The sequence below is a fragment of the Pan troglodytes genome, chromosome 16, assembly GCF_028858775.2.
Source record: "Pan troglodytes isolate AG18354 chromosome 16, NHGRI_mPanTro3-v2.0_pri, whole genome shotgun sequence".
NCBI classification, from domain to species: domain Eukaryota; kingdom Metazoa; phylum Chordata; class Mammalia; order Primates; family Hominidae; genus Pan; species Pan troglodytes.
This window is the reverse complement of record NC_072414.2, coordinates 93044105-93056922: the sequence shown is the minus strand read 5'-3', so window position 1 is coordinate 93056922 and position 12818 is coordinate 93044105. Positions and strand designations below refer to the sequence as shown.

The window sequence follows — 12818 nt, the reverse complement described above, 5'->3', positions numbered from 1 at the left end:
TGGCCCGGCCCAAAATATTCTTTATAACAAAAATGTCATTACTTTATTCCTGGAGTTACTAAAATGAACTGTTAAGAATCTCGTATTTTTAACTAATTTTATAGAAGAGTTGGAGATTAAGTTTCACAGGATAGAAACAGTTAATAGGGACATGTTATTACCCTTTAATGCTTCACATATAGTTTCAGTCAATGAAGATATTGCTGCAGCTTCAGCCATAGCAGGAGTAGGTGGGCAGAAGAATGTCAGAGCTGGGCTTCAGAGGATTTGTGACTCGTTCTGACATGGTCACATAAGATCTTTGAATTCTTTACCTTGACGGATCCTCTGTCTAGTACAATGCAGTCACTTTTTTGTGTTTTTTGTCTGTTTGTTTTGGTTTTTGTTTTGTTTTTTTTTTTTGACAGGGTCTTGCACTGTCACCTAGGCTGGAGTGCAGTAGTGCGATCGTGGCTCACTGCAGCCTCAACCTCCCAGGCTCGTGATCCTCCCCGCTCAGCCTCCCGAGTAACTGGGACCACAGGCATGTGCCACCACATCTGGCTAATTTTTTAATTATTTGTAGAGAGAGGATTTCACCATGTTGCCCAAGCTCATCTTGAATCCCTGGGCTCAAGCAGTCCTCCCGCCTCAGCCCCACAACGTGCTGAGGTTCCAGGTGTGAGCCACCTTGTCCAGCCCAGTCATTTTATAAATGAGAAAACTTGAGACTCGATCAATTCAAGTAGCTTGTCCAAGGTCTTACAGCTTTATTCTTGAAATTGTTATATTCTAAACTTTCTTCCAGAGAAATAGTAGCTTTATTTCTGTTACAAGAAAATTGCAATTTAGTCATGTGACTATACGTTTTATTTATTTATTTTTATTTATTTATTTGAGACAGGGTCTCACTTTGTCACCCAGGCTGGAGTGCAGTGGCACAATCTCGGCTCACTGCAACCTCCACCTCCCAGACTCAATTGATTCTCAGCCTCCGAAGTAGCTGGGACCTCAGGCATGTGCCACCACCCCTGGCTATTTTTTTTTTTTTTTTTTTTTTTTTTGGTAGAAACAAGGTTTCACCATGTTGCCCAGACTGGTCTGGAACTCCTGGGATTGCAGGCATGAGCCACCATGCCTGGCCTGACTATACTACTTAAGGGTCAGGGACTTCAACAATTTCCTGTTGAATGCAGGAAATTGCCTGGAGCTCAGTAATTAAATGTTACCTGTGTGTTTCCTACTTAATGGCATTCTGGTGGTGAGCAGTGACGTAGCCCATAATATGAGGGAAAGCAGGAAGATGGTTGGAGATGTAGGTGTTAAACGCTTAATGACCAGCATTTCTCCTTGATGTGCCTAGAGCAGAATGATTCAGTTTCATCTCACCCACAGCATGCCTCTTAAATACGCATCCTCAAAGAAAAATGAAAGGTAGGAAGTAGGGAAAAGCCAAATCACAGCAGAGAAACTGGAAACCTGGTGAGGTTAAAAAATATATATATATATATTTCGAGGAGAACATTGCAGGGGATCCCAAAGTTCAGTACAAATGGCCGCATTGCCACAGAGGCAAAGATTCCATCCAGAAGCACTGAGATCTCTTGATGTGGTCACATGGGAGGGCTACCTGGGAAGGCGGGGAAGGGGGATGGAGGGTGCTCCGTGGAGGGCGTTCACAGGGAAGGGGGATGGAGGGTGCTCCGTGGAGGGTGTTCACAGGGAAGGGGGATGGAGGGTGCTCCGTGGAGGGTGTTCACAGGGAAGGGGGATGGAGGGTGCTCCGTGGACAGTGTTCACAGGGAAGGGGGATGGAGGGTGCTCCGTGGAGGGTGTTCACAGGGAAGGGGGATGGAGGGTGGTCCGTGGAGGGTGTTCACAGGGAAGGGGGATGGAGGGTGGTCCGTGGAGGGCGTTCACAGGGAAGGGGGATGGGGGGGATGGAGGCTGCTCCGTGGAGGGTGTTCACAGGGAAGGGGGATGGAGGGTGGTCCGTGGAGGGCGTTCACAGGGAAGGGGGATGGAGGGTGGTCCGTGGAGGGTGTTCACAGGGAAGGGGGATGGAGGGTGCTCCGTGGACAGTGTTCACAGGGAAGGGGGATGGAGGGTGCTCCGTGGAGGGTGTTCACAGGGAAGGGGGATGGAGGGTGCTCCGTGGAGGGCGTTCACAGGGAAGGGGGATGGAGGGTGCTCCGTGGAGGGCGTTCACAGGGAAGGGGGATGGAGGGTGCTCCGTGGACGGTGTTCACACTCAGAGCAAGGGCTGGCCTGGAGGCCCCATGGCCCTGGAGCCTGGTGGGGCCCGTCAGGGCTTCCCTAGGTTTTCCTTCCTGCTCCATTCAGAAATCACAGATGATGTATGAATTTCTTTCCTAACCTGGCTTTAATATCTCATTGACATTTTTGCTTTGCATTATATTTCACATTTCCTGTTCTTAAAGAGCTCTAAAGACAGCATATTTGATTTCTGCCTCTCCATCTCCCATTCCACACGCTGAGGGTAACAAGGAAATGTTTCCCTACCTCTACACTAAAGCCATTTATGACAAGGCTTTGTACAGAAATTGGCTGAAGGGCACCACCTGAAGCCCATTTGGGCAGGTCTTGGTTAAGGTGGAGGTACTCGTCCTTACCTGTGACAGAGTGTCTGCTCACCTGTTGCTTAAACCCGCATCACCCTCTTTTAGAAAGGGAGAGCTATTTCCTTGACATCAGTTTAGATTTTTTTAAAGATCATTACAGGTATGTGTTCCACCCAGTCTGTCAGGTAGGAACTTCTCTGTCTGAATTGTTTCTATACTGTAGCAACATTAATAAATAATAAATTAATAAAAGTAACTCCTCTGGGACAGAGCAGGGGCCACCAGCCAGTCTGGGCATAGACTTGGCTTTAAGTTCACTTTCTCTCAGGGGCTCTCCCCCAAGCATATGTGCATGTGCACCACTCACACACACCTTTTTATCTTACAACAGATTTCTTTTTCATTAAAAAAAGAAAATGGCCGGGCTCGGTGGCTCACCTCTGTAATCCCAGGGCTTTGGGAGGCCGAGGCAAGCAGATTGCTTGAACCCAGGAGTTCAAGACCAGCCTGGGCAACCTGGTGAAACCCCATCTCTACAAAAAAATACAAAAATTAGCTGTATGTGGTGGTGTATGCCTGTAGTTCCAGCTCCCTGGGAGGTGGAGGTTGCAGTGAGCTGAGATCACACCACTGCACTCCAGCCTGGATGACAGAAGGAGACCCTGTCTCAAAAAAAAAAAAAAAAAAATTTTTATATATATATGTAACACATTTATTTCAAACTTGTAGAGTTTAGCTGGAAGGTACTTACAGCAACTTTCACTGTAGTTTAAAACCCTCAGTCTGTTTTACAGCTTCTACCAACCTGTTTAGTCAATGCTTTTCTCCATGTTCACCCCCTTAGCACACACACTCTGTGAAAGTAACAACCATAGCAGCTTCTAAAACATTTTGTGAAATGGATTCCTGAAAATGTGTGGGGACGTGTTGTCCTAGTGGGTGTGTGAGAAGTAATCAGTCATGTAGAGGCCTCCCATGGGGGCCCGCCCTCCCTGTGTGGGGTATGGACGGCCAGGAATAAAGTGTGCAGTCATATTTGGTCTAGGGAGTAAAAAAAGGTGACCACTATATCATCTCTCCAGAGTAGTATATATTTTCTCTTTCAATATGCTACTGATTTTTGCGTTTTAAAACACATCCTGGCCAGAGGAGCCCAGCCTTATCCTTGGATGCCGTTTACCGTGTGTAAGATATCGTGTCTGTCCTCATCAGCTGTTTCCTTCTGTATGGATGTCATTCAACAATTTCTCCATACTTGCTCTGTTTAAAGGCCTCACTTGTTATGAATTCGATATATAGAGCACTGAGCTGGACTCTGGAGATGGAGGCAGTGAGCACCCACACCCTCCCCTGTTTGCACGTGTTCCCGCAGCTGCTGCAGGGCTGTCCGTGTGGTGCCTCCTTGCATGGTCATTCTGGCCCATGCGTCTTGTTTCCTGGATCCTGTCATCTTCTTTACAGCTTTCTTTCCTTGCGTTAGACGAACATATATCCTTCAGGAGCTTCCTGGGAAGGAATGGATGCAAGGTGAAATTGAGTCCTGAGTGTCTGACATCTTTCGCTCTTCTCACTTGATGGATAGTTTGGGAAGAGAATTCTACACTGAGAATAATTTTCCACTCCTCCCACTTTTGAAGGCATTGTTCTTCAGCTCCCAGTGGTGTTATCTGTGTCCGGTGCTGTTTCCATTTCTGATTATTTGTATATGCCCTTTTTCCTCCTCTGTGGAAATTTTTAGATTGCTTTTTCCTGTAGTTTTTATACTGGATACTTTTATACTGTACTTTTTATACTGGATACTTAGAGTTTAACCCAGGCACCTGACTCCCTTAATTCTGGATCCATTTTTTTATATTGTTGTTTTCCCTCCTGTGTGCTTTTTGTTCCTAGAATGAATACTTTTCTCTCCTGTTGTCTGGTTTTTTTTTTTTTTTATCGTTATGATCTTCTAGGGATTTCTTCAGTTTTATCTTCAAACTCTACTCCTTTGTTTTGCTGTCTTGTGTTTGGTTTCAAGGGTTTTTTCCTCTGATTTTCGTGTTTATCATATTCTGTTTTGGTTGCACTGTCTTCCCTTTGACTATATTGTAGCTTTTTGTTTTTGTTGTTGGGTTTTTCTTCTGTTCACTGCGTTGTTTCTGTTCCACCAAGGGTTTTGCTTTTGTTTTGTTTTATTTTCATCATTCCCATTTGGAACCCTTTTTCAGCTGCCCTGATGATCCTTGACTGTTGATTTTCATTAAGAGTGAAGCATTGAGAAGCTGACCAGGAGCTGTGTAGCAGAGGCTTTTAAAACTAGTGTCTTTGCTGTAATGAACCAGCTTTTTGGTTGATGTTTTTGTTGGCAGACTCTAACTATCTATGGTACTGTTCAGTTGATCCAAAAGACTCTTCCGGTTTCCTGCTTGGGGTGGGGAGTGGGATAAGTTTTCTGGGACGCAAGTGGATATGAGGGCAGGGTCCTACGTCGGGTGGGAAGTGGGATAAGTTTTCTGGGAGGCAAGTGGGATATGAGGGCAGGGTCCTGCTCAAGTCCCCCAATTTCCATTTCCCCATTATCAGACTTGCACCTCACCACCTTGTGCTTGGGTGTAATTTCTGGAAAAACTAAACTTCAGAGTTATGTATTTATCAAGGAAGTAAAGCCAGAGGACTAAGATGCAGCATTCAGTCATAACTGTATAAAACAACTGTGGTACATACTCTACTCCTGTAGTGACTTCATAGCTTCCTCCTGTTGCCACTGTGGTGAGCTCAGCTGGTGCAAATATAGGCTTGAAATGCTGGGTGACACTAATCATCCCTGCCTGAACAGTTCATCGCTCCAGAAAATTGCATATTGCAGTCAAGAGCGATCTCTTGCAGTTCTTATATTTTTCATCAGATTTAGTGCAATACTGTGAACCTCGAATAACACCGTGGGACCCATATGAAGTACCACTAACCATGCTGAATGGCTCCCAAGAAACGGAAAAGTCATGACATTACAAGAAAAAGATGAATTGCTTGCTAGGTACTGTAGATTGAGGTCTGCAGCTGCAGTGGCCCATCCATTTCAGATACAGACGATTGATCTTGTAAACAGACAATGTAAACTCACAGTATTAATACATACAGTGCTGTAAGTGTATTTACTCTTCCTTCCATGCCATTTTCTTAATAACATTTTCTTTTCTCTAGCTACCTTTATTGTAAGAATGCAGTATATAATTCACACAACATGCAAAAGATGTGTTATTGATTGTTATTGGTAAGACTTCCAGTCAACAGTAGGCTATTAGCAGTTAAGTTTTTTAGGAGTCAGAACTCATACATGGGTTTTTGACTGCGTGAGGAGTCGGCACTCCTAACCCCCACGTCGTTCAAGGATCCACTGTATTTGGGAAGAGAGGAGAAAATCATGTGAGTTCCACCACTCCTGTTTAGCCGTAAGTCTCCAATGTGTGTTCTAAGAATACCTCTGTGCTACTGTCTTGAAGCACTGTTGAGGGAGGAACAGAATTCTGCAAGCAGACCCATGGGGAACCTGTGGCATGACCCAGTGGGGCTGGAGAGAGAAGGGTCGGAGATACATGTGGAGATGGAATTGGCAGCACGAGCTTCCTGCAGGGCAAAGAAGGAACAGCACATGCTTCAGACTGTTCTCACCTCACTGTAGAAGGCAGCTTGTAAGGCCAAATTAATGTGTGTTTACACTCTTGGAAATGGAGAGACCTTCCACAAACGATATTATGGTTCTTCGTGTTCATTGTTAACAATTTGGAAATTATGAGCAGATGAAATGGAAGCAATTTATACTTGAAACAAATCCATATAGAATCTCTGCTGGAATTGTCATCTAGCTTTTTATCATACAGCAGACAGTCATGACTGTGCTAGCTCTCAGTTAGGCAGCATGTGGGCTTGTGGGTCTCTGCCGTGGAAGAGCCTTCCTTACCATGAGATCGTCAGGTGCAGTCAGCAGTGGGGTCTGGTGGCCTGCGCAGTTACTTAAGTCACGTTGCAAAGGCTGGCCTTGGTGGAACAGGAAGCATGGCTTCCCAGACCCTGGGAGCATCTTCTGAGGCACCATAGCAGGTCCTTGTAACTGCTGTGTCCCCGAGTGCCCCAACAGGATTGGAAAATGACTATATTTGCTTCAGGGTTTTATAGCCTGCAAATAATCGTTCTCAACCTTTCTTCTGAGTCCCCACATTACATTTGCCACCTTGTAGCCCTGCCGTTTGTACCCAAGAATCAGCCCAGCTAGAAAGTGAACAGTAAGGATGCTTTGGGCAGGAAGTGCATCAGGCTTCTTTTGTTGTGACCCACAGAAGGAGCAAAGTAAAAAGAGAGATAAGTTAGCGTGGTTCATCCAAGCCTTGTGGCAGGGCCTTTATCTTCATGTTGTTTGTATCTGGCCCGCCCATCAGGGCTTGAAGGAGTCCCAGTGCCAGTCGCTTACTGCCTTCTCCCAGCAAGCCCCAGGTTACTTCTTTGCTTCAGTTTATTTAAAACAAGAGTTTGAGATTTGCTTTCCTGTAGTTGATAGTAAAGTTGATAGTAGGTAGCAGAAAGGGCATGTAAAATTCCATATAAAGTGTGCCCTGTGTGCTGCATGGGGGTCAGAGTCAGAGTTTCTCCTCCTAGCCTAGGGAGGCCCTGCTTCCTACCCCCGCAGAAAACCTCACCACCTTTTCTAATTAATTAGAAAAGTGTGCCACAGTGTGGGAGTGATTTCAGTGCTAAGTCCATGCGTGCACCTGCCATGTGGGGAGCAGAAGCGGTGTGGGAAGGAAAGTTGGAAACAGCGGCGGCGCTTTGGAGGAGCTGTAATTCTGCTCTAATTCTTGCTCTAAGACCGGACTCACGGGTGCCCAGGAGGTAGAGGTCAGCCCTCATCAGACCCCAGCTCTGTGCGGGGCCTGGCAGGCATGCCGGCTCCCTGTTTACTTTTTACCTTATGAGAAAAAGAAGTAAGGTATAAAAGTGCCCATTTATATTTCTCTGCTATTAGGGTAGTTGCAGTGGCTCAGGAAAAAGTCAGCATATGATTGTCCGGAGGCAAATAAACCAGTCAGCCAGAATGCGTATCATCCCTTACCAAGAGTTAGTATTTAACAATATGAACAAAAAACAACCATGAACTTGAAAGAAACAGGACTAATTTACCAGATACCAACCTCAAATGCTTTCACTGAACATTTTTTGCAAACTATTACTCTGCATTCCAACATGCTTTGTAAAAACGTTCATCTCCTTGCCCAGATGTACTGAGGCACTAGGCACATTCCCTTCCTAACTTGAGGGAACCCATTTTGGCTGATGGCCCGTAAGCTTATGCTCTCCCAAAACCTGCGCCACGGGGCGGAGGCAGAGTTGGTGGAATGGTGAGCCCTGTGCGTCCTGCATGTTTCCCATCTGCCAGCATTTTCTGATCCCCCAGGCACCAAGCTCCGTGCTGGTGCCGGAGACCCCGTGCTGAGCAAGCAGGCCCGCTCCTGCCTCCACAGAAGACCTGAGAGAGGGGTACCTTCCTCGTACACAGGAGGCCAGCAGCGTGAAGAGGGTTTTCAGCGTGTGCTTGCTTCCAGAGACTTCACAGAGCCTTGTTTCATCCCTACAGCATCCTCGCAGGGCCAGGCCGCCTCCTGCCTCTGATAGGCTTTCCTTTCCCTTAGCTCCCTGGAAGCAGGGTACTCCTTCGCTCAGGTTGTTTGCCTGGAGTTCTTCTGGCTCTCAGGAGGAAGTCTATTCCCACAGATAGAAGCCGCAGGGTCTGCTCTTCAGGTCTTCAGCCCGGGACGCATGACTCTGTGGGTCCCTTTCACAGGCGTAGTGGGATGGGGGTGGCTTTATCTTTCAGGCATGCTCCTGTGGTGCACTGTGATCTCAATTTTATATGTTTTCATTATGGGACAACTTTTTCATAATTCTGTTTGCCTGTGAAAGTATACTGGCCAACTTTGGTTATTAACCGTTACTTCCTTAAGCAGTTTTTCTATCTGTGAATTCTTCTAACCACATTGGACTGCTGTTGATCGGGCCTTATCTAGGGCCTTTTGTGTGCTGTGGTCCATTCAGAAACATTTCTAATATTTGCATTTTCTTTAGCATGTGCTGGCACTCAATCATACAATACTAAATTTGTGATCTCTTTTTTTTCCCGTAACAGATGCAGCAGCTTTTTTATGAGAATTATGAGCAGAACAAAAAGGGGTACATTAGAGATCTCCATAACAGTAAAATTCACCAAGCTATCACATTACACCCCAACAAAAACCCACCCTACCAGTACAGGCTCCACAGCTACATGCTGAGCCGCAAGATAGCCGAGCTCCGCCATCGCACAATACAGCTGCACCGCGAAATTGTCCTGATGAGCAAATACAGCAACACAGAAATTCATAAAGAGGACCTCCAGCTGGGAATCCCTCCCTCCTTCATGAGGTTTCAGCCCCGCCAGCGAGAGGAGATTCTGGAATGGGAGTTTCTGACTGGAAAATACTTGTATTCGGCAGTTGACGGCCAGCCCCCGCGAAGAGGAATGGACTCCGCCCAGAGGGAAGCCCTGGACGACATTGTCATGCAGGTCATGGAGATGATCAATGCCAACGCCAAGACCAGAGGGCGCGTCATCGACTTCAAGGAGATCCAGTACGGCTACCGCCGGGTGAACCCCATGTATGGGGCTGAGTACATCCTGGACCTGCTGCTTCTGTACAAAAAGCACAAAGGGAAGAAAATGACGGTCCCTGTGAGGAGGCACGCGTATTTACAGCAGACTTTCAGCAAAATCCAGTTTGTGGAGCATGAGGAGCTGGATGCACAGGAGTTGGCCAAGAGGATCAATCAGGAATCTGGATCCTTGTCCTTTCTCTCAAACTCCCTGAAGAAGCTCGTCCCCTTTCAGCTCCCTGGGTCGAAGAGTGAGCACAAAGAACCCAAAGATAAAAAGATAAACATACTGATTCCTTTGTCTGGGCGTTTCGACATGTTTGTGAGATTTATGGGAAACTTTGAGAAGACGTGTCTTATCCCCAATCAGAACGTCAAGCTCGTGGTTCTGCTTTTCAATTCTGACTCCAACCCTGACAAGGCCAAACAAGTTGAACTGATGAGAGATTACCGAGTTAAGTACCCTAAAGCCGACATGCAGATTTTGCCTGTGTCTGGAGAGTTTTCAAGAGCCCTGGCCCTGGAAGTAGGATCCTCCCAGTTTAACAATGAATCTTTGCTCTTCTTCTGCGACGTCGACCTCGTGTTTACTACAGAATTCCTTCAGCGATGTCGAGCAAATACAGTTCTGGGCCAACAAATATATTTTCCAATCATCTTCAGCCAGTATGACCCAAAGATTGTTTATAGTGGGAAAGTTCCCAGTGACAACCATTTTGCCTTTACTCAGAAAACTGGCTTCTGGAGAAACTATGGGTTTGGCATCACGTGTATTTATAAGGGAGATCTTGTCCGAGTGGGTGGCTTTGATGTTTCCATCCAAGGCTGGGGGCTGGAGGATGTGGACCTTTTCAACAAGGTTGTCCAGGCAGGTTTGAAGACGTTTAGGAGCCAGGAAGTAGGAGTAGTCCACGTCCACCATCCTGTCTTTTGTGATCCCAATCTTGACCCCAAACAGTACAAAATGTGCTTGGGGTCCAAAGCATCGACCTATGGGTCCACACAGCAGCTGGCTGAGATGTGGCTGGAAAAAAATGATCCAAGTTACAGTAAAAGCAGCAATAATAATGGCTCAGTGAGGACAGCCTAATGCCCAGCTTTGCTGGAAAAGACGTTTTTAATTATCTAATTTATTTTTCAAAAATTTTTTGTATGATCAGTTTTTGAAGTCCGTATACAAGGATATATTTTACAAGTGGTTTTCTTACATAGGACTCCTTTAAGATTGAGCTTTCTGAACAAGAATGTGATCAATGTTTGCCTTTGAACACATCTTCTTGCTGAACATTATGTAGCAGACCTGCTTAACTTTGACTTGAAATGTACCTGATGAACAAAACTTTTTTAAAAAAATGTTTTCTTTTGAGACCCTTTGCTCCAGTCCTATGGCAGAAAACGTGAACATTCCTGCAAAGTATTATTGTAACAAAACACTGTAACTCTGGTAAATGTTCTGTTGTGATTGTTAACATTCCACAGATTCTACCTTTTGTGTTTTGTTTTTTTTTTTTTACAATTGTTTTAAAGCCATTTCATGTTCCAGTTGTAAGATAAGGAAATGTGATAATAGCTGTTTCATCATTGTCTTCAGGAGAGCTTTCCAGAGTTGATCATTTCCCCTCAATGGTACTCTGCTCAGCATGGCCACGTAGGTTTTTTGTTTGTTTTGTTTTGTTCTTTTTTTGAGACGGAGTCTCACTCTGTTACCCAGGCTGGAATGCAGTGGCGCAATCTTGGCTCACTTTAACCTCCACTTCCCTGGTTCAAGCAATTCCCCTGCCTTTGCCTCCCGAGTAGCTGGGATTACAGGCACACACCACCACGCCCAGCTAGTTTTTTTGTATTTTTAGTAGAGACGGGGTTTCACCATGTTGTCCGTACTGGTCACGAACTCCTGACCTCAGGCGGTCCACCCACCTGCGCCTCCCAAAGTGCTAGGGGTGGGCCACCAAGCCCAGCTGGCCACGTAGGTTTTAAAGCAAGGGGCGTGAAGAAGGCACAGTGAGGGATGTGGCTGTTCTCATGGTAGTTCATTCGGCCTAAATAGACCTGGCATTAAATTTCAAGAAGGATTTGGCATTTTCTCTTCCTGACCCTTCTCTTTAAAGGGTAAAATATTAATGTTTAGAATGAGAAAGATGAATTATTACAATAAATCTGATGTACACAGACTGAAACACACACACACACACACACACACCCCCTAATCAAAACGTGGGGGAAAAATGTATTTAGTTTTGTTCCTTCCATCCTGTCTGTGTTATGTGGGTGGAGATGGTTTTCATTCTTTCATTACTGTTTTGTTTTATCCTTTGTATCTGAAATACCTTTAATTTATTTAATATCTGTTGTTCAGAGCTCTGCCATTTCTTGAGTACCTGTTAGTATTATTTATGTGTATTGGGAGTGTGTTTAGTCTGTTTTATTTGCAGTAAACCGATCTCCAAAGATTTCCTTTTGGAAACGCTTTTTCCCCTCCTTAATTTTTATATTCCTTACTGTTTTACTAAATATTAAGTGTTCTTTGACAATTTTGGTGCTCATGTGTTTTGGGGACAAAAGTGAAATGAATCTGTCATTATACCAGAAAGTTAGTTTTTTAAATTCTCAGATCAAACGTGCCTTAATAAATTTGTTTTCATTTAGATTTCAAACAGTGATAGACTTGCCATTTTAATACACGTCATTGGAGGGCTGCGTATTTGTAAATAGCCTGATGCTCATTTGGAAAAATAAACCAGTGAACAATATTTTTCTATTGTACTTTTCAGAACCATTTTGTCTCATTATTCCTGTTTTAGCTGAAGAATTGTATTACATTTGGAGAGTAAAAAACTTAAACACGATTCATAAAGTTTTTCAAGTTATTTGAGGGAAATGCTTCTGTGGACCGCAGTTTGGGAGTGAAACGAAACCCGGTTTCAAGTGCTTCCTTCCGTTTTTTCCTCAAATGAGCTCGTCCTTGTTCCTCGTCAACTCACTGACCCCACGTTCTTCAAAACAAAGGTCTTCAAACCGGGCCCGGGCCCTGTCTGGCTCCTGGATAGAAATGTCCCCTCCTAGGCCCCATAGAATCTGCATTTTAACAAGTGCCCGGCGTGGGGCTGTGGCACAACTTGGGGTTCCAGGATCAATCTAGTTAGAGGATAAATCAACACAGTTGCAATATAACCCAAGAGTCAAAAGAAGTGAGATCTTTGATGCCAAGGTAGCAAGCTCATGTGGGCAAGCATTGCCCCTGGGTAGGTATATTTACAGTGTAATGACAGTTAAGTCCCAGCATAATGACATTGCACTCACAGCAAGAATTGCCGTAATTCAGCCTAATTGCCATTTACTCTGTGGGAGTGTTTAGTTTTTTCTTGGAGAAAAAAGCAGAGACATTTTTATTCTTTGGTAAGGAAGAGCATAATATGCATCTTCATGACAAAGTATTATAAATGCTTTCCTATTTACCATAGTGACAAACTGGGGAATTGGGACGTGGTGTGAGTGACACGTTTGAGTGTGCATCCAGCATTTCAGTGACCCTTGGTGAAACCTGCCATTTCCTTCCCTGCTCCCACTCCTGATCAGGTCTGTGCCTCTTCCTGATAGCAG

At 45.0% G+C, this 12818-nt stretch overlaps 1 protein-coding gene across 1 annotated transcript in view; it reads left to right on the top strand.

The window, feature by feature from the left end:
- CHSY1 (chondroitin sulfate synthase 1) overlaps positions 1-12064 on the top strand; it is a 78943-nt gene extending 66879 nt beyond the window's left edge. Inside the window, 1 exon segment of the mRNA NM_001396069.1 lies at positions 8716-12064. Within this exon segment, the coding sequence (NP_001382998.1) occupies positions 8716-10308 (1593 nt within the window). The 3' untranslated portion in view covers positions 10309-12064.
- Positions 12065-12818: the final 754 nt, after the last annotated feature.